The 22,444-nt window shown below is 38.4% G+C and overlaps 1 protein-coding gene across 1 annotated transcript in view; it reads right to left on the bottom strand.

Annotated features, from left to right (window-relative positions):
- Positions 1-18,902: 18,902 nt before the first annotated feature.
- LOC107827948 ((+)-borneol dehydrogenase 2-like) overlaps positions 18,903-22,444 on the bottom strand; it is a 44,209-nt gene continuing 40,667 nt past the window's right edge. The window contains exon 3 of the mRNA XM_075231704.1: positions 18,903-19,478. Within this exon, the coding sequence (XP_075087805.1) occupies positions 18,903-19,478 (576 nt within the window). The remainder of the gene's footprint in view (positions 19,479-22,444) is intronic.

Here is a 22,444-nt window from a genome sequence, read left to right as displayed (position 1 = left end):
TTTTGGTTATGGGCCAAGCTTAAGGACTTGAGGCCGGGATTAGACCACAGCTTAAGGTCGGTAGTTTAGATTATGAGAACTTGTGCGTTTGGACTTATGCATTCGATAGTATCCCTACAAGTGGAAGTTGTGGCTCGATGAGCAGTTGAATGACTATATGATGAGTATGATGTGAATGCGGGATGTGTTTAGATGGGTTGAATTAGACAAATAAAGTTTACTGGTGACTCAAGAGTTTGCTATTGGGTACTTGATTCATGTTTTGATGTGACGTACGGTCTTGAGTTGTGAATGCATTGAAGGATCAGTCATGCTGTTTAATTGTAGAGCGATGTAGATTTTCATGTCGTGTTGATGAGTTCAAACTTAAAAATATTAAGCGATTCCGTAGTAATTGTGGCTACGAAAGGGTATAGCAAGATGCCAATTTGAGGCTAAGCAGGTGGGTTATCTCCTGAAGAGTAATCTACGTATGTGTGTTCCTTATAATGTTGAGTGGAAGGTTTATTTTCTCCTAGCGGGGTATAGGTGTTGAGATTTGAGTTTGGATTAGTTAAGAAAGTTGACTTGACCGTCACGGGGATAAAGGCGGACTTAGTAGATGATTTGAGGTATTTTATGGTTTGTGTTACCTGAGCTTGTAAAGAATTTTTATGGAATTGATTGAGGGATTATGACAATAGTAGAGTATGGTTATGGTGAGTTATCAGATGTTTTATTATATGACTTTGAGCTAAGTGGGGGAGTCTGCTATCTACAATTTGATTGCACGATTATGTGTGGTATTGGTTTTGGTCCGAGGCATACTTGTTGATTAGTTATGAGTTGTAGAGGTTGATATCGGGGATGACTCGAGTAAGAAAATTTCTTGAATGCGGGTTATATTGCACTTTATGAAAATATGAAAAATCATGAAAAGATTAAATTGTTATTTTAAAGTATATAGTGCGCACGAAGTATGAATTTGACTGGTGATGTTAAGGCAAGGTTACTTCTTTGGGGGCTATTGTGCTAATGGGGCTTGTGTCTTTCGGCCCGTTTAGGCGGTGCAATTTAGTTTTGAGCATAGTGGGTGACTTTCGAAAGGGTTCTAATGGATTCAAAATGTATATGTGTCAATTGAAAATTTTGCAAAATTTGTTTATCGTCAGAATCGGTTATGTACACTGGATTGTGCTGGGATTTGCGGTAATTCTGTATGACTATGGATTCTACAATTCAATATAAGAAAGGAAAGAGAAATAATTTTTAAATTCACAAAAGATCCTTCAGAGTGGGTGTCTCGGTTGTGGTACTTTGTGGTGCTTAAGAAGAATACAATGGCTTATGGGCCTTAGAGCAGTGTAGTTATATGTTAGGATGTATTGTAGTGAGCTTTGGGTAAGGATCGTGGAGTTCTGACAAGGATAAGTGTCAACTTGAGGGTAATTCAGAAGAAACTCGGAGAAAATAGGACGACTAGGTAGTAGGCTGGACCAGTTTGGTAATTGTATGGTCAGATCTTTGGGTATCTTTGATGTAGTGAGACTTTACAGATGTTTTGGTGGCAATATTCTTGGATTTGGTGTCCTGCGTGGTTTGATCAAGTTAGAGGAATTCAATCTGATAGCTTGGTTGTGTGCAAATGGATTTCAAAGTGTCCTTGATGGTTTCTACCATGGTTTGAGCTAGATATGTCCTATGGGCGTGAGGAACATGTTGTGTATTGTGATTTCCTCCTGTGTGGGAGCAAGAGGACGGTTTCTAACTGACCGCGTATGTAATTTGCTGGTGACTCAGAGTTGATAATGAGATTCTCTTTCTTGTCACATGATGGCATGATAGATGTGATGTGTTGTGCGAGATTATGATTTACATGTACAAGGTGGCAGTTCATCCTTGAAGGGAAGGTCACGAATTCTGGATAAAATGGTCAGTTTTATATATTTAGATGAATGTTATAACTGCTCGGTTATCCCTGAGAATGGTGCGTATTTCAAAAGGCGCATTGTGTTTTGATTCACGGATGTTCATTGGTATTGCGGCACTCACTTGGTTAATAGACTTCTGATATTCAAATTATTGCTATGTGGCACGGAAGAATTATGAAAGTATTCCTTGTGGGATGATCGTGCATGAAAAATGTATTAGTCATTCGAGTGTTAGAGTTGGGATCAGTTACGGTGGTTCATATGTTCTATGAATTTGGAGACTGGGAGTTCTCCGAAGCATATTGTTTTGGGGTTGCGGCCTGTTTAAGGTGAGTGTTTTATTTAAACTTAGTGGAGGCACTAGATGCGTTAATTATTTATGATAGCTACGCGCTATGAGTGCGCATATGTATGGGGTTTGAGCCCACGTGCGAGCACCGGGGCAATTAATTATTCGTGCATGGAAGAATGCCTAGGCTATGATATGCCTAGAGTTGACTGTTAAGCATAAAGTTATAGCGTTTCTCATATACGTACCTTTGTTGAGAACTACCTGGGCTATACCCGAGGTTACAAAGAGGCTAATTCCCTGAATAAACTTGGTAGTTACTATTTCTGCGTTAACTTACCGAATTAAGTTGTGGTAGTTACTATTTCTGCGTTAACTTACCGAATTAAGTTGTGATAGCATATTTTGCACATGCCTACTCTATGGCGTGTTATTTATACCAGTCCAGGAGCATACGAGTCTTATTTCAATTACCATATACATGTGCACTTGTTAGATTGCTCCTGTATGATATGCTTGGACTGGAGGCTTGTGACCATGCCGTGCGAGTGATGTTAATGTGAGTTCTAGGAGAACTGGTTACCGTTATTATATTCATGTGTCTTGGTTCTACTATGTATTATGAGCTTATAGCATTGCAGTTTGTGGTGGTGCTTGTTGAACTTGTAATACGATTCTCTACTTTGAGACATCTTCCATTTTGGGTACAAGGTTGCGCAGTTGTGGCTTGAGTTGTATTAGTGAGGCATGTCAGTGGGATAGTTGTGTTTAATAATATATGGTCATTGGACTTAGAATGGGTACTATCAATTTTATTACGTTATATTGGGAGGATAATATTGAAAGTCATCTTAGAAGGTGATTATGATTCTGGTTAGGACAAGAAAGCTCCATGACGTGTTGATCTGATAAGAGGTCATGAGATTCTGCGTGTTTCTTTCATTATCAGCAGTGTACAAAGGTTTTAGGACGAGGTTTTGTTTGATATGGGGTTTAATACCAGTACCTGGTTGGTTTTGAGTAGTTACTGTGATCGAGAATGGTGCTGCGAGTATGCGAGTTGTGTAGTATGCTATGCGATTATATCTGGAGCTATGGCTATGGCTTGATACAGTTTGTTCAGACTTATACAATATATAGATGTGAGATTCGGGTCTTGAAAAGAAATTCTGGATGTTGGAAATTGAATTTCAAGGTTTATGAGCTACGGTTGAAGTAATGATCTTCAATTACGTGGTATTGTCAGGCCTATATGGAATAGGGTGGCATGGGATCACCCCCGGGAATGTGCGTGGTAAGATGGAACAATGATGTGATGGCTTGGAAATAACTCTTGGTACGTTCGAGGACGAACATATGTTTAAGTGGGGGAGAATGTAACGACCAGGCCGTTCGTTATGGGTATTACAACACTGTTTTCTCATTTACTGTTAAATTTGTTCTTTAAAGCTGTTATGTGACTTGTCCGGGTGATTGGTTCGGATCCGGTGAGGTTTTGGAATGAATTGGAACACTTAGTTCCAAGGTTTAAAACTTAAGTTAAAATAGTGACCGGATATCGACTTATGTATACACAGTCCCTAGAATAGTGTTTTGATGATTCCAATAGCCTCGTATGGTGATTTTGGACTTAGCAGCGTGTCCGAAAATTTATTTGGAAGTCCGTAGCTAAATTAGGCTTGAAGTGGCTAAAATAGAAATTAGGTTTGGGAGTTTGACCGGGGAGTTGACTTTTTGATATCGGAGTCGGAATCTAGTTCTGAAAATTTTTTTAGCTCCGTTATGTCATTTATGACTTATGTGCAAAATTTGAGGTCAATCGGAATTGAATTGATATGTTTCGGCATCGAATGTAGAAGTTGGAATTCGTTAGTTTCGTTAAGCTTGAATTGGGGTGTGATTTGTGATTTTAGCATTTTTTGATATGATTTGAGGCTTCGACTAAGTTCATATGATGTTTTAGGACTTGTTGGTGTATTTGGTTGAGGTCCCGGGGGCCTTGGGGTGAGTTTCAGATGGTTAACAGATCGAAATTTGGACTTAAACAACTACTGAAATTTGTCTGATGCCTGTATCTGGTTTCCTTCATCCGTTCGCGAAGAGAAAAATTTGGGCTGACCCATTTTGTGCTACGCGTTCGCGACCTGGGGCACGCATTTACGACCGGGGCCAAAACGTCTGGACAGAAACTTTAAGTTCTGAAAATGGGAGTTCGTCTCATTTATCATTTTTGACAAATTGGAGCTCGGGGAGAGGCGATTTTCGAGATATTTTCCAGAAAAACATCGGGGTAAGTGATTCTAACTCGAATTTGGTCAATATACATGAAAATATCATTATTTTCATCATTTAATTAGTATTTTGAGATGAAAATTTGAGAAAAATTATAGAAATTTCATAATATGAAATTGTTGAGATTTGGATGTCGATTCGGAGTCGGATTTGGGTGAAATTGGTATGGTTAGACTCGTGGTTGAATAGACTTTCGGATTTTAAGGAGGATTATATCGAAGATGATGGTGTGTTTCGGATGCAGGGCTGGATATGTGTGCCTAATGTTGATGGGTTGCATGAGTTGATCCTTGAAAAGGCCCACAATTCACGGTAATCCATGCATCAGGGTGCCTCTAAGATGTATCAGGATTTGAGACAACACTATTGGTGGTCAAGAATGAAGAAAGATATAGTGGAGTATGTGGCTCAGTGTTTGAACTATCAGCAGGTAAAGTACAAGCATCGGAGGCCGGGCAGCTTGCTTCAGAGACTTGAGATTCCCGAGGGGATGTGGGAGCATATTACAATGGATTTTGTTGTTGGGCTCCCATAGACTTTGAAGAAATTTGACGTAGTGTGGGTTATTGTAGATAGGCTGACCAAGTCGGCACATTTCATTCTGGTGGTAAATACCTATTCTTCGGAGTAGTTGGCTCAAATCTATATCCGTGACATTGTTGTCTACATGGTGTGCCAGTATCCATTATTTTCGACTGAGGCATGCTGTTCACATCGCCTTTCTAGAGAGCCATGTAGCGTGAGTTAGGCACATGGGTTGAGTTGAGTACAACATTTCACCCGCACACAGATGGGCAGTCCGAGCGCACTATTCAGATGTTGGAGGATATGTTACGCGCTTGTGTTATGGATTTCGGGGGTTCATGGAATCAGCTCCTACCGCTTGCAGAGTTTACCTACAACAACATCTACCAATCAAGTGAGGCCTTATATGAGAGGCGATGGCGTTCTCCAGTTGGTTGGTTTGATCCGGAGAGGCTAAGTTTTGGGGCACAAATTTGGTTCGGGATGCCTTGGAGAAAGTCAAGTTGATTCAGGATCGGCTTCGTGCAGCCCAATCTAGGCTGAAGAGTTATGCTGATCGGAGGGCTCGTGATGTAGCATTTATGGCGGGGGAGAGGGTTTTGTCGCGGGTTTCACCCATGAAGGGTGTGATGATGTTCGGGAACAAGGACAAGTTGAGCCCTAGGTATATTGGTCCCTTTGAGATCCTTGAGAAAGTTTGTGAGGTGGCCTACAAACTTTCATTGCCACCCAGCTTATCAGTAGTTCAACCGGTGTTCTATGTCTCCATTCTCTGAAAGTATTATGATGATCCGTCCCATGTATTAGATTTCAGTTCAGTCCAAATGGACAAGGATTTGACTTATGTTGAGGAGCCGGTGGCTATCTTAGGCAGATAGGTCCGAAAGTTGAGGTCAAAGAACATTGCTTCAGTGAAGGTCTAATGGAGGGTTCATTCGGTTGAGGAGGCAACCTGGGAGATGGAGCATGACATGCAGAGTCGTTATCCTCACCATTTCATCACTTCAGGTATGTCTCTATACATGTTCGAGGACGAATGTTTGTTTTAAGAGGGGGAGAATGTAACGACTCAACCGGACGTTTTGGGTATTTAAGCCTTATTTCCCCTTTTTGGTGTTTCACATATGTGTATTTGTGGTTTTATAACTTGTGGAGTTGATTAGTTTTGTTTCGGGAAGATTCTGGGTTGATTTGGACCCTTTGGTTCTTGGCGTAGAAGCCTAAGTTAGAAATGTTGACCAAAGTTTGACTTTTGTGAAAACAACCCCGGAATGGTATTTTTGATGGCTCCGATAGGTTCGTATCATGATTTCGGACTTGGGCATTTTCCCGAAATCGAATTCGGAGTTCCCTAGGTTGATTTGACTTATTTTGTCGAAAGTTTGAAATTTGAGGTTTAGAAGATTTTTCAAGTTTTACCATATGTTGACCTTTTGGCTATCAGGTTCAAAATTTTGTTTTGGGACTTGGAATAGCTCTGTTTTGCTATTTAAAACTTGTCTGCAAAATTTTATGTCATTTGGAGTTGGTTTGATAGGATTAGGATGCTTGGTTGCAATTTTAGAGGTTCTTTAACTTTTCTTTGAAAATTCATGCGTTTTGATGTCCGATTCATAGTTTTAGATGTTAGTTTTGTGTTTTGATCACGCGATCGAGTTCGTATGATATTTTTAGACTTCTGTTGATGTTTTGTTTGGAGCGCAGAGGGCTTGGGTGAGTTTCAGACGTATTTCAAAATGGTTTGAACTCAAATGCAGGTTGCTGGTGCTACAGTTGTCGCAATTGCAAGCACCAGCATCGCAATTGCAAACATGAAAGGAGGGAATCAGGTATCGTAATAGTTCACATTATCTAAGATTAGGATTAGGTGAGTCAGTTTGCATTTGCGATAAATTGGTCGCATTTGCGAAGAGGGTAGACTTCACATTTGCGAAGTCTATGTCGCAATTGCGAAGTCTATGTCGCAATTGCAAAATCTCCTAGGCTTGTCAGTAGCCACAGTTGCGAGACTTTATTCGCACTTGCGACATCTGCAACTGAATAAAAGGGCTGGAAGTCGGGGTTTCATTTCATTTTCTCTCATTTTAGGATCCTAGACTCGGTAGGAGGCAATTTGTGTGAGTCCATGTAAAAGTTTACCTAGAACCCGGGGTTTCGTGGTGCCGAGGTAGGCTAATGTATTTGAGGATTGTAGAAATTCTTCGCGGCGAGCTTGCATTGGGGAGTTGGATGAAAAATTGTTACAGAACATAGCGTTTCTGCGGTCCAGTATGCAACCGCAGAATTACTCCGCGGATCGCTGATCCGCCACGGAGTGGAGCAGAAAAAGGGACAATTTTTGAAGGATATTTTGCGGTCAATTATGCGACCGCATAATCATTTTGCGGGCCGCACAATTCGTTGCAGATCCAGCATAAAGAATTTTGGAGGGAGATTCTGCGGTGCGTTATACGACTGCATAACTGTTCTGCAGGCCGCAGACTTGGGCAGGCTAACCTAGTTTTTGGGACCGTTATTGCGGTCCATTTTATGGGCCGCAGACCTGATCTGCTGTGCACTCTGTGATCGCAAAGTTGAGTTCGGAGGGTCCATTTTCTTATTTTATAACCTGACCCCATCGGGTTCCGAGACGTGGACCCCATTGGAAATTTTGGGTGAAATTTCAAAATTTGATAGAAAATTTATATTTTCATATGGAATTAATTCTTATAATTTTTATTGACTGAATCAGATTATTCGTGGCTAGATTCGAGGCGTTTGGAGGCCGATTCTAGAGGCGAAGGCATTGCAAAATAAAGAATTACACGATTTGAGGTAAGTAACAGTTCTAAATCTGGTATTGAGGGTATGAAACCCCGGATTTTGTGTTATGTGATCGGTTTTGAGGTGACACACGTGCTAGGTGACGAGCGTGTAGGGGTGCGCCATAGAAATTGAGACTCGGTTGATTCCGTAGAGATGTATAGTCAATTAACTTGTATTTTTGTATGTATTTTTATGTGTTAGAGAAGCTGAGTTGTGACTCATGTTAAAAATCATGCTTAGGTAAATGTTGGTATTATTGGGACCCACTGAGGTCATTTCTAATATCGAATTATATGTTTAAACTGTAATTTCATACTCAGTCATATTAATTCATTGCATATCATATCTCATTCTCCGTTTTTATTTATCGATACATCATATCATTATTTTGGGCTAGTTTCATGATATTATGAGCCTGGGAGACTAGATAGATTAATGACTAAGTGAGGCCGAGGGCCTGATTCTGAGGATAATTATGGTATCGGGCTGCACGCCGCAGCAGTCCAGATTGGTTTATTTTAGCACGTGAGTTGTCCGTACAATACGTGAGTTGTCCGTGCGCATCCAGATATTGATACTATAGCACGTGAGTTATCCGTGCAGATCCAGATATTGATACTATATGGGATTGGGCTGTACGCCGCAGCAGGCCAGATTGACTTATTATAGCACGTGAGTTGTCCGTACAGATTATAGCTCTTGGGATGAAGGAGCCCCTTCAGAGTGTATACACACCCTCAGTGAGCGCATGTACCTACTGAGTGCGAGTGCCGAGTGCTGAGTGATTGAGAGGAATGAGTGACTGTGAGGAATGAGTAACTGTGAGGAAAGAGTGAATGTGAGGTTGGAGTGAATGAGAGGACTGAGTGACTATTACTCTGAGATGATGCATTGATTTCATTATTGCTCCATTTCAGCTGTCATATATCACTGTTTTGGAAATTTCTGAAAGACATTATCTTCTGTTTTAGTCGAAGTTGATATGAAATTACAGTGCAATTTTAAATGTTGAATTGGAGAGCATGCCTACCCTTTTATGTTGAAAATTACTGTATTTTGACTTAGCTGTGAAGCTCGTCACTACATTCAGTTCTTATTTATTATTGTTACTTACTGAGTTGGTTATACTCATACTACACCCGTACTTCGTGTGCAGATCCAGGTGATCTCGGACATAGTGGGTGTTGATTCTTTCGCACAGTTAATTTTCCAGAGATTCAGAGGTAGCTGCCGTGTTTCACAGACCTTGTCTCTCCTTCCCTATCTCCTTGTTTACTGTATTTAGTCTCAGACTATTATAGACCGTATTGTCCAGACTAGTGATGTATAGATATTCATGTTTAGTGACACCGAATTTTGGGAGTGTATCTATATCCATTATTTGTGGGATTTTCTCTTAAACTTAATTATTATGTTTTTAGTATTTAAATTTTTTTTTGGGTTATTGATGTTATCGGCTTGCCTAGTATTGAGATAGGCGCCATCAAGACAGGTGTGATTTTTGGGTAAATAAAATTCTAAACCAATTTTATTTATTACAAGAAGAGAAATAGGTGCATTGGTAAATAATTTATATAGTCTAGTAACTTTAACATTCACATCAATAGTAATTTTTGAAAATAATAGAGAAAAAAGAACAACAAGTGATTTAGATAAAAAGAATTTGGGAGATTTTGGATTACTTAACAGATCAAGTGGTATTTTTAATAGTTTGCTGATAATAAGGGTAAATTTGGAACGATAGTATAACGGTAGGGGTAAATTTGTCCTGACAGTATAGCAGAGTATAAATATAGACAATATATGAAAGTAGAGGAGTATATTTGGCCCTTTTGTTTTTTATACATAGGAGATTTGCTTTTACACATAAGAGATCTAAAAAGGACACTTTCTTAATTTTAACATTGTAAAAAGCAATGAAAGCCTATTTCCTCGACAATATTTTTCAAAGCATATGTGGGTCCCACAAGATTCCACCATATTTCCCTATCCTCCCCAATATTGCCCTCCCACAAGAAACAACGTCTCAGAGTTAAATAATTGATTGTAAGTTCTGGTAAGCAACATTAAGCCGAAGATTTAGCGCTTTAAAGCTATGGTTACTTTTGAGAAGGGATCCAAATTATACACACTGGCAGTCTTTATATCGATCATTAGGGTATTTTCATTTGTTAGAATAGGTGACTCACTGTTATATTACCCATTAAATGACTTGAGTATGAAGTTATGTGAGTGCATATAACATTGCGAGTGCATATTGTGTAGGGTAAATTGGTTTATATTAAATGATCGAATAATTGTGTGACATGTGGAACGGAAGAAAGACAGAAGATGAATCGATTAAGAACCAAGGCCGGGAACAACAGTCACTGACGGTATCGGATAGACCCAGAAGGGAGCATAATCAATAGGAGCAGGTCGAATGCTTGTCACCAGATGACATTTAATGAAGATTATTCCCTAGAATTAAATGGGCAGCCGTTGTAGAGAATTTTGGCATTCATGGCATGCCATTACACATTCATCAATGGGCCCCTTTATTGTCATTAAGAGGAGCTTGATCATATGATCTTGTTTCCTAAGTATAGCTATAAATCAACGACCATTGTAAGAATACGAATTTTCTGGCAAAACTTATGCTATAATTTATTCTCAAGCTAAATAATACAACTTTACTTCATGTCTAATATTACTCTTACTTCTGTCCACGGAAGCATTGCTCCCGGAGTCAGGCCTGCTATTTTCTTTGATTTTAATGCTTAGTGTTATATTTAATTAACTTATTTATCATTTTGTATCAAATCGATTCCCGTGTCTATAAACCACGTAACAAATTCAATTGTACCGTTTTACGAGTAAACAGTTTGGTGCCCACCGTGGGGCTTAGACAATTGCGTAATTGAGTTGATCCTTGCATATATTACTAACTCGTTTGATTCCTTGTTGCATAGCAAAAAATAAAAAAAGGCAGCTAACGGTGTCAATATCGCACACAACGTTGAGGCACACAAAACTCTGCATCAACATGAGAATTCAATCAGTGACAACTGCAACGAGGGAGACGTAGCAACTCCGGTGCACGTCGGACAACATCCCCAACATGTGCAGGAAATGACTCCCGATGACACTGAGGACGAGCGTGTTGCGAAAACAGTAAAGATCTTGAGAGAGCAGGAAAAGGCCATCATGTGCCATCTCTCAAGTCAGGACCAGGTGATAACCGAACTAAAGCAGGCATTATCGGGCACTTCCAACAACGCAAATGGAAGATGCCCAGCTCTTCCGGGCATTCCAGCAAATCAAATGGCTCAAAGAATTGATAATAACAACCCGAGGGATGAGGCCAGCTTCGACGGAGCCGGGGGGACCGGTAGCGGTTCCGATAATGACAACGGTAATGATCCCTTCAAAATCGAACACATGAGATTAATGAGGGAAATGAACGAGCGAATGAATCAAAATGTGAAGGAGTTCCACGCCCGAATGGATCAAATTCCGGTCGCACCACCAATTTCGAAAGGTCCAGATTCGAAGAAGTACACCCAGTTACCGTTTAAGCCGAGCACAACACCATAATTGATTCCAAACCGTTCAAAATACCAGACATACCGAAGTATGATGGGATTTCAGAGCCTTAGGAGCACATCACAACTTATACAATGGCATGAAAGGAAACGACTTCGCCAACATGAGATTGAGTCGGTTCTGCTGAAGAAATTCGGAGAAACCCTCACGAAAGGGGCCTTGACATGGTATTCACTCCACCTGAACATTCAATAGACTCATTTAAAATGCTCGTAGCTTCTTTCATTAAGGCCTATGTAGGGGCCAAAAAGATCTGGGCCCGTAAGGCGGACATATTCAAAATTGCACAAGGAGAGTCTGAATTGCTGCGTGAGTTCGTGATCGGGTTCCAGAAAGAAAGGATGTTGTTACCGGCCATGCCAGATGAATGGGAAGCTGAGGCGCTCACTAAGGGTCTAAACCTGGGAAGCTCCGACGCCTCCTGAAAGTTGAAGGAAAGGCTACTCGAATTCCAGACGACCCCTTGGATGGATGTCTATAACCTCTATGAATCGAAGATAAGGATAGAAGATGACCAGCTCGGGTTCCCGACATCAACCATGGGACGCGACCGAGACAAGAACCGGGATAAATTCAAGGATAAATTTGATGCAAACCGGCGATCTTCTAAGGGACGATTCTTGTCATACGGGAGAGCCGAAAGACACAGCAACAAAGGGTTCCGGTCCGTGAATAGGTTTGCCTCCGATAGAAGAACTGACCGCGGCTAGAACAACAGGTCGTTGCAAGACAGAGAGGTATCTGGGTCCCGGGATTACACTTATCCCAGATTATCGGACTACAACTTCAACATCAGCATAGTGGAGTTGGTATTGACGATGAGGAATATCAAAGAAGCACGATTCCTGAAGCCAATCAGATCTGATCCCAGCCAAAGGGATCCCAACTTATGATGCAAATATCATGGGACTCACGGCCATAGAAATGGGGACTAGGGATGGGTATTCGGTACTTCGGTTCGATATTTAAAATCTCAGGGAGTTCTCGAGCGACCGAGCCAAGAACAATTATGGCCGCAGCCGTGACAACACAGAACCCTCGAAGATAGGGGAAGACCCTACACGGCTAACTATCAACATGATTTTCGGAGGGAATGAAATTGATGGTGTAACCTTCTCGGCGGCCAAAAAGAAAAAAGTATTGGTAACCCACAGCAAGAGACTCCGGGAAGTCGCTGAAGATGACATCTCCTTCACGGAAGAGGACACCAACGGACTTCTCCTGCCGCACAATGACGCCCTGGTAATTTCTCTTAATATTCTAGATTTTAAAATTAAACGTGTTTTGATTGACCTAGGAAGCTCATGCAACATCATTCAATGGAGAGTGCTGGAACAACCTAAATTAACCGGAAGCGCCATTCCGGCAACAAAACTCCTCGATGGGTTCAATCTGGCGAGTGTGACAACCCGATGGGAGATCTTGCTGCCCATGAGTGCCGAAGGGGTCACGAAGACCACCTTATTTGAAGTGGTGGATGGTGAGATGGGCTAAAACATATTCCTCGGTAGACCATGGTTACATGAGATGAAGACTGTAGCATCAACTTATCACCAACTGCTAAAATTCCCGACCCTAGAGGGAATCAAGCAGATAAGAGGATATCAAACGACAGTAAGAGAAATGAATACAATGTCAGTTTCCAGCAATAAAGGGAAGGATCCCAATAAATAACAATTACAGGAACCGACGCCTATTCCCGAGCCGAGCGAAGATGATAAAGACGAGGAGCCGTCGGGATCCCACCAGGTATCAAGATACTTTCAGGTACCAGAAGAGACATACGCAACCAAGTCCACGGTAGAAGAACTCGAATAAGTAGCTTTGTTTGAGGAATTCCTGGAGAGAAAAATTCACTGGGAACAAGACTCAATCCCGAGCTCAGGTCAGGGTTTATTGATTTCTTTACAACTAATTTTGATTGTTTTGCATGGTCGCACTCGGATATGACAGTTATCCCTCTAGAGGTGACCGTGCATAAGCTAAACTTGGACCCAAGCATCCCTCCGGCGAGGCAAAAAATGCCCAATATCCGAGGTTAGAAACAGATTTGTTAAGCAAGAGGTAACTCGATTACTTGACATCGATTCAATAAAGAAGGTAAAGTATCCCGACTGGCTCGATTAAATGATCGAATGATTGCGTAGCACATAGAACCGGAGACAGATAGAAGATGAATAGAGTAAGAACCAAGGTCGGGAACAACAGCTGTAGACGGTATCAGATAAACCACCGAAGGGAGCATAATCAACGGGAGCAAGTCGAATGTTTGTCACCAGATGACATTTAATGAAGAATATTCCTTAGAATTAAATGGGCAGCCATTGCAGAGAATTTTGGCATTCATGGCCTGTCGTTAAACATTCATCAATAGCCCCCTTTATTTTCATTTAAGAGGGGCTTGATCCTCGCATCTTGTTTTCTAGGTATTGCTATAAATAGTGGCTTCAACAACCATGGTAAGGACATGAAATTTTTGGCAAAACTTATGTTATACTTTATTCTCAAGCTAAATAATGCAACTTTACTTCATGTCTAATATTACTCTTACTTCTGTCCATGGAAGCATTGCTCCCCAAGTCAAGCTTGGCATTTCCTTTGATTTTAATGCTAAGTGTTATTTTTAATTAATTTATTCATTATTTTGTATCAAATCAGTTCGCTTGTTTACAAACCACGTAATAAATTCAACTATACCGTTTTACGGATAAACACATGTAACTCAACTCTTTGAGAAGTTAAGCATTTAGAAGACCATGGACGCAAGGTTCGAAAATTTCAAACCTATTAATTAGTTAAACTCGAAACGTGTCTAATTACATACAAAAATAATTAGTATGCAATTGTAGGTGCGGGACCATACTTCTCGCTAGCTCATTCACTACATCTTGACTTGTTATTTGTGACGGAAAGAAACTATTCGCAACAAATGAATTAAAACCATCACGCTTGGAGCTGAAGATCTACTTGTTTATGCTCTTCACTTAGATTAGGTATACTAGTTTAACATGGCAATTGTGAATCATAAATTCAAAGCTTACGTAACTAGCTCCTAAACTTAGCCTCAATTGCCATTTTAATACTTTAACTAATCCTTGACCGATTAAAAACTCAATGCATGTTTAAAATGTGCTTATTACTTGCATTGATTTAACATCCCGATCCTCCTACTTCACCGGATTTCATTTGAACACCTGAACTTGCTCAAATCTAATAATTTAAACCCCTCTAGCTGTTGACAAAACATACTTGCCAATGATATAGATGAGTTGGACAAAATGTATGATATTCACGTGTTTGAGTAGCGTGAATGGGTGAACTTAACTTTAAAAATGATTAAAATAAATAAAAACAAAAAAGAAAAGGCAAAAGAAAGAGGGGTAAAAGGTCCGAAAAATAATAGAAAAAAGGATCCCATTTTTGTTCAAACTCAGCCACCCCACCTTTCTTCTTCCTTTTTGCTGTCACTGTCACCTTTTTATTTCTTCTCAATAAACCAATAAAATCATATGCTACTCCATACTCCATATATATCTTTAAATCTAAATAAAAGATAAAGTCTAAGAAAATATGCTAAATTCCTAATTGAATAAAAATTTCTCTTTCTGTTTTTTCCTCGTTTCATGGTCCAACTCAGTTCAAATCTCAGCTACGCCAAACAGTCTCTTTTGCTGTTTATTTTGATTTATTTTATATATATTCTCAAAAGAAAATTGGTTGTCTAATTTGATTTTAATCCTTGATTTTTTTCGTATTTTAGGTGAGCTTTGGGAATTGATTGATTTTGCTTTATATTCCAAAGAACCAAAAAAAAAAAAATGAATATGTTATTCGATTTGAATTCTTTAATTTTCCTGTAATTTTGGAATCATTTTTGGATCCTCTTTGTGGGTTTTAGTTCTGGTGACGATTCAAGAACTTACTTTTTTGGTGGGGTTTGATTAAAAAGCTTATTTTATAAACTCAAATGGATGAGAAAAAGGGTGTAAATGGTAGCAAGGAATTTATAGGTGGAAAGAGAATAAGAATGGAAGATTCAGAATTGTATATCTTTCTCTGAGTTTGGAGGACCAAAGAGAATGATAGGAGTTTTTTTCATTTTTTGATTTTAATTTTTTTAATCAAATTTATAATTACTGAAATTGATTATGACGCGGTAACTAATATAGATCTGATGTGCCATTCACGTATGAAAGATTGAGATACACGCAGGGTTGGAGGTGCTTAAAAGAATATACTCCCTCCGTTTCAATTTATGCGAACCTGTTTGATTGGGTACGAAGTTTAAGAAAAAATGAAGACTTTTGAAATTTGTGGTCTTAAACAAATCAAAAAGGGGCCCAGAGTATTTGTGTGGTTATAAAAGATTCTCATTAAGAGTAGAATTATAAGTTTAAGCTAAATTATTTTCAAATTTAGAAATGAGTCATTCTTTTTAAAATCGATCAAAAAGGAAATAAGTTCACATAAACTGGAACGAGAGAGTATTTAAACAAGTTCAAGTATATGGATGAAACTTGGTGAAGCAGGAGGTTGGGTATTTAAATCGATGCAAGTAGAGATGCCAACTAGGTTATTCTGCCTATTAATTAAAAATCCTCACTAACAACTAGTAAAAAGAAAAATAGTGTGCAATTCACATCTATGGGTTTAGTTAGTTTTTAAAATTCTTAGTATTAAATATATTATATTTTAAAAAGTATAGATTCGTGCCTATCATTTATTGTAATTTTAAAAAAGCAATTACATATAAATTTATGTTCCGTATTGAAAGTATTGGATTCAAATGAACTCGTTACAACTACTCTACTCCTAGAGCATATGCATGGCTAATGAAATTCTTTTTGGGATTATTTCATTTCCAAGACTCAATTATGTCTTTTTAAGATAAATTAATTAGGGGTTCTACGCATCTTACTCATCTCTACATTATATTTATACTATATTAAAAGCACGAAGGCCCTTAGCGAAATTCATCATTTTTACCCTTTTAAAATAAAGTTCATACTAGACAAATTAGTCTTTTAATTATTTTTTATATATTTAGGAATAGTCATTTAATTTTTTTTAATATTTAAAAATAATTATCTAATTATTTTTCTAATACTTAAGATTTTAATTTTTAATTCTTTCCTATTCTAGAATTGATATACTTTCAACTACATAAAAATTTAGGAATATAAAATAAGCACTTTCAATTGCACACAAGGATATTCGACATCTTTCAATTTAGGAGTATTTTTTCTTTCTTTTTCTTCTAACTTTGTACACCGCTTGCCTTTTATTTCATTTAGAATATATTTGAGGATAGTACTAAATCTTTTCAAAGGGATATCTTTAGGAGTAAAAATTATCTCACTGAGTAATATTGTTGCATTTACCATTTTATACGTGAAAATAAAATACTAAATAAGAAAATGAGGTTACAATTTGCCGAAAATTATTTGTATATATTTATTACAGAAAAAAATAAATACCAAAAAAGAAGAATTCATAAAAAATTTAAAAATAAAAAGAAAAATGCTTTTGTAAATTTTGTAATAAATTTTAGAAAATATAAACAATTTAAATATATTTTTGAATCAAATTAGGCTTACTTTTGAAAACTTTTTATTTAAATGGGAACTGATTATAGACACACAAGAAAATTAAAGCGCTACATATGTGAGAATTGATAAAAAGAATAAATTCTAATTTTGATTAGCTTGAATTTCATATTCTATGAACGCAACTTTTTCATAATCAAACAATTGCAAGTAATACTACTACAATCATATACTCTTACTTTTCATAGATAACAACATCCAAATGCATCCAGATGAAGAGTCGAAGATGCATGATTATGTGTTTAGATAAAGGAAGAATTATAGATTAATCATACTGTAGCGGTTGAATTAATCTATTTTTGCAATAATAATTTATTATTTTTTATTATGTTGGAAATAATTCCTATATAGTATCTGCCAAAATAATTGAATAATTTGCATTTTGATCATGAGAAAAAAATATGTTTTTCAAGTTAGTCGACTATATTTCTGTCTTTTTAGAATGAACTTAAAAATATGGGGTACACGCGCAACATACGTAATGGTCATATAACTATGATCTTTATTCACTAAAGTCATATAACTATGTTTTCTCACACAACAATCATAAAACTTTCACTAACTCACACAAAAATCAAAATGACCAGAAAACAAATTTTTCCTGTAATTGTTTTTTATTCCACATTTTTTTATTTTTTATTTTTATTCTAATAATAATAACCCAATTAAAATAGAAATTACCAACCGAACCCGATCCTATCCTACCCAATACCCATATACATAAATTAAAATAATACTAAAAGTGAATCCCCCCCGAAACACGATACTTCTATCGTTTATTATTCTTTTTATGATTTTCATTGAAATTGATAGCATTATTATTTCAAGAGGTCTCTACGTATCCATACCTTTTTTTGTCAGAATCTCATGCATTCCAAACTACGTTTTTTTGGTGAACGATTCAATTTTAGTATCATTTGTTTTTTTATGTATATGGGTATTGAGTCGAATTGGGTGATTTCTATTTTAAGGGCTAAAAATTGATTGGTCGGTCGAAACTAATTGCATCAGCTAATCAAAAATATATAAAATATGTCTATTATATGTATATAATATACATACATACAAACTATATATTTTGTCGGCTATTATTTTTGGAGCTGCTAAAAGTATATATATTTTTATTTTAATTAGGTTATTATTTCTTATACTGAAAATAAATAATAAAAGAATGTGAAATAAGAAAATGATTTTTCAGTCACTAAATATTTTTTGTGAGTTAGTGAAACTTTTGTGATTTTTATGTGAGAAAATATAATTATATGATTTTGATGAAAAAGAATCATAGTTGCACGAGCATTTGTGAAATTTACACTACAAATGTCTAAACAATCTATAACACTCCTAAGAACACCCTATATAATGTATGTGCACCAGCAAAGAACAAGATTTAAACCCAACTAGTTCGTATCCTTAATAATCCTTGCCTTATTGTTATTGACTTCATAATTTCCATATTGGATAGTTTTTCAGTCAAACCATTGCAGTGTGAACCCCAATCCACATATATATAACACCATTAGGATGTGCAACCCGATCAACATATATATATATATATATATATATATATATATATTTTTGTATATTGAATATCATTGCTCTAGTGGTGAGCACCCTTCACTTCCAACCAAGAGGTTGTGAGTTCGAGTCACCCCAAGAGCAAGGTGGGGAGTTCTTGGAGGGAGGGAGCCGATGGTCTATCGGAAACAACCTCTCTATCCTAGAGTAGGGGTAAGGTCTGCGTATAAACTACCCTCCCCAAACCCCACTAGTGGGATTATACTGGGTCATTGTTGTTGTCTTTAATTATTTAATCCCATATTTAATAAGCATTGCTTTAACAAGATCCCTTCCTCCTCCTCCTCCGAGCAAATAGTTACACTGCTTTAATTATTGGTGGTCTGATGGGAACAATTTGTTGTAGGCTAAAGCCACATTTGTAGTGCTAAAACCACCATCAAGAACGAGATTCATACCACTCACATATTTGGAATCATCACTTGCCAAATATAGCACTGCTTTTGCTACCTCCTCTTCATCTAATAATGCTCCTTTCAAATTTCCTCCTTCTGCAAACCATTTGTCCGCCATTTCTCTCTCAGCTATTCCAAGCCCATTTAATGCAAGTGGTGTGCCAACGTAATGAGGAGAAACACAGTTAACTTTTATTCCGTACTTTCCTAATTCGACTCCAATGTTCTTGGATAGCCCCAAAACCGCACACTTTGATGCTGCATATGCGTGCGGGGCAAGACCAGAGACCACTGTTGCAACACTTGCTGTGAATATAATGGAACCTTTCTTGAATGGAATCATCACTCTAGCAGCATGTTTCGCGCAAAAGAAGGCGCCAATAATGTTTACATCGAACACTGTCTTAATTATGTCGTAATCGACCTCTAAGATGCTGGATATTGGCTTACCCAATACACCAGCGTTACTGAACATTGTGTCCAGCTTACCGAACTTTTCGCCGGCCTTAATACGCGAAGTTGAAAAGGAATTGCTGTTAACCTTGGGGACTTCCTCATAAATCTGGACCCTTTTTACGGACCGTACCTCGAACGCAAAGGGGTCAGGACTTGGCATCGTGTTGAAACCTCCTACGGGTAATGTAGTTAGGCAAACTATTAGAATTAAGAAATTGACTGAGACCGAGTATGAGGCCATGATTGCATGTCTAGAATTGGCTAAAAGCCTTGGGACTGAGGTGGTCGAAGCTAAGTGTGATTTCCTCCTTGCGGTAAATCAAGTCAATGGGACGTTCGAAGTAAAAGAGGAACAAAGGCGAAGGTATTTAGATAAATTGTAGGTAACGCTGCATCAATTCAAGGAATGGACCCTATAGCACGTGCTCCGAGATCAAAATAGCGAGGTTGATGCTCTGGCTAACTAGGGGTCATCAGTTGATGACGGTAAATTTAGCTCAGGAAGAGTTATACATCTCATGAAATCGATAGTGAAAGAAGTCCATGCCGAAATAAACTCAATAAGTTTAACTTGGGATTGGAGAAATAAATGCATAGACTATTTGAAGACCGGGAAGTTTCCCTTGGATCCTAAAGAATCTAGAGCTCTACGCACGAAGGCGGCCAGGTTTAGCCTGTCCGAAAGGACTCTGTTCAAGAGAACATTCGACGGCCCGCTCGCCATATGCTTGGGGCCGGGAGATACTGAATATATCTTGAGAGAAGTTCACGAAGGCACCTGCAGAAACCATTCAGGGGCCGAATCTTTAGTTCGGAATATAATCAGGACCGACTATTACTGGATTGACATGGAGAAAGATGCAAAGGACTTTGTACGAAGATGCGCCGGCTATCAAATGCACGCACCGATGATCCATCAACCCGGAGAACTACTTCATTCTGTCTTGTCCCTATGGCCGTTCATGAATTGGGGAATGATCATCGTCGGTCCCCTGTCGTGGGCACCTAGTAAGGCTCAATTCAAACTGTTTATGACCGATTATTTTTCTAAATGGGTCAAAGATCAAGCGTTCGAGAAAGTCCGGGAAAAAGAAGTCATTGACTTCATTTGGGACCACATAATATGTTGGTTCGGGATACCGGCCGAGATCGTGTGTTATAATGGGAAGCAATTCATCAGCAGCAAGATAAACAAGTTTTTCGAAGACCACAAGATTAAAAAATATTATCCACACCCTATCACCCTAGTGGGAACGGACAAGTAGAATCTACAAACAAGACCATACTCCAAAACTTGAAAAAGAGGTTGACCGATGCCAAAGGGAAATGGAAGAAAATTCTGTCTGAAGTCTTGTGGGCATACCGTACACCTTCGAAGTCTAGTATCGGGGCCACCCCATTTTCATTGGTCATTCGTGCCTAAGCATTAATACCAGTCTAAGTGGGAGAACCGAGCCTCAGATTTCAATATGCTACCGAACAACTGGAACGTGACGCACTTAAAGCGGTACTGCTACTAAGGTGCGATCTCATTTACCATTTTATAATATTATGAATATGGCTAACACTTGCAGGATATAACCAAAGGAGAATGTGACTATTAGGTCTGAAAGCACGCGTTGCACTCTTTTTTCCTTGAACCAATTTTGTCCCAAATGGATTTTCCGGCAAGGTTTGTAACGAGGTAACAGTAAATCATGCTAACTTAGATTTGAAGACCGATTTTAAATAGGAGTTAATGGACACATCAAAAATAACCTATCCCTCTCAAGATCGACCTCGAATACTAGGGGCCATCACCCTCGGGTTAAGGTTCTTAGCAAGGAAAGAAGGAAACTTTGTACTTGAACAACTTAGGCTCGGTTGTTGGGATTTATTGTAAGGGCCAAACGGTCAAGTGAACTGTGCCCGCGTAGGCCACCTTAGCCATAATACAAGCTTTTACATGCTTTTGATCATGTCCTTTACACACAGAAATGAAAGAAAGTTTTCATCTTGCTATTACGTATTGTTGCCTTTTCAAACATAGAGCCTAAGGGCTACCCTTATTTGGGGACTATCGAGCCTAAGGGCTACCCCTATTCGGGGACCATCGATCCTTAAGGCTACCCTAATTCGTGCAATATCGAGCCTAAGAGCTATCACTATTTGGGGACTATCGAGCCTAAGGGCTATCCCTACTCGGGGACTATCGTCCGAAATAAGTTCAGGCAACTCGGGCTACCAAAGCCCAGAGGCACAAAACCTATTGTGATAACCCAAAAAGTCATCTTATGTTTTAGAACTCGAATCTGTGTTCTTAAGCCTTAAAAATTACATTTTTACCCTTCTCAATTTGCGTGCGTATTCCGAAAGGGGAATGTTTCGGAAAAACATTTATGTTAAAAATTGATGAAAATAAGAATTTTTGCCTTAAAAGTTAATTTTAGTTGACTTTGGTCAATATTTTTAGTAAACGGGACCGGATCCGTGTTTTGACAGTCCCGGTAGGTCCGTATCGAATTATGGGACCTGAGCGTATACCCGGAATTGAATTGAGAGGTCCCTATCTCGAGTTATGAATTTTTTTATAAAAATTAAAAGTCTGAAAATTTTTTATTTTTAAGAATTGGTTAATTCTAATATAATACTTATGACTTATCTGTAAAATTTGGTGAGAAACGGAGTTGGTTTGACGTGATTCAGACGTCCAGTTGAAAAAATAGGAATTTTAAAGTGTTCTTGAGAATTTCATTTGATTTGGTGCTAAATTCACAGTTCTAGGTGTTATTTTGGCGATTTGATCGCTCGAGCAAGTTTGTATGATGTTTTTAGACTTGTGTGTATGTTTGGTTTGGGGTGAGTTTCGGATAGGCCACGAGATGATTTGGACTTTGGAAAATCTGGTCTTCTGCAAATTCTGGTGTTCTGGTATGTCCTTCTTTGTGTTCGCGAAGATACTCTCATGAACTCGAGGAGTAAACTGATGAGGCTGGTATTTTCTTCTTCACGAACACGAAGGCT

This window comes from Nicotiana tabacum, chromosome 15 (assembly GCF_000715075.1).
Source record: "Nicotiana tabacum cultivar K326 chromosome 15, ASM71507v2, whole genome shotgun sequence".
In the NCBI taxonomy this organism is placed as follows: Eukaryota; Viridiplantae; Streptophyta; class Magnoliopsida; order Solanales; family Solanaceae; genus Nicotiana; species Nicotiana tabacum.
This window is presented reverse-complemented; position numbering and strand designations above follow the sequence as displayed.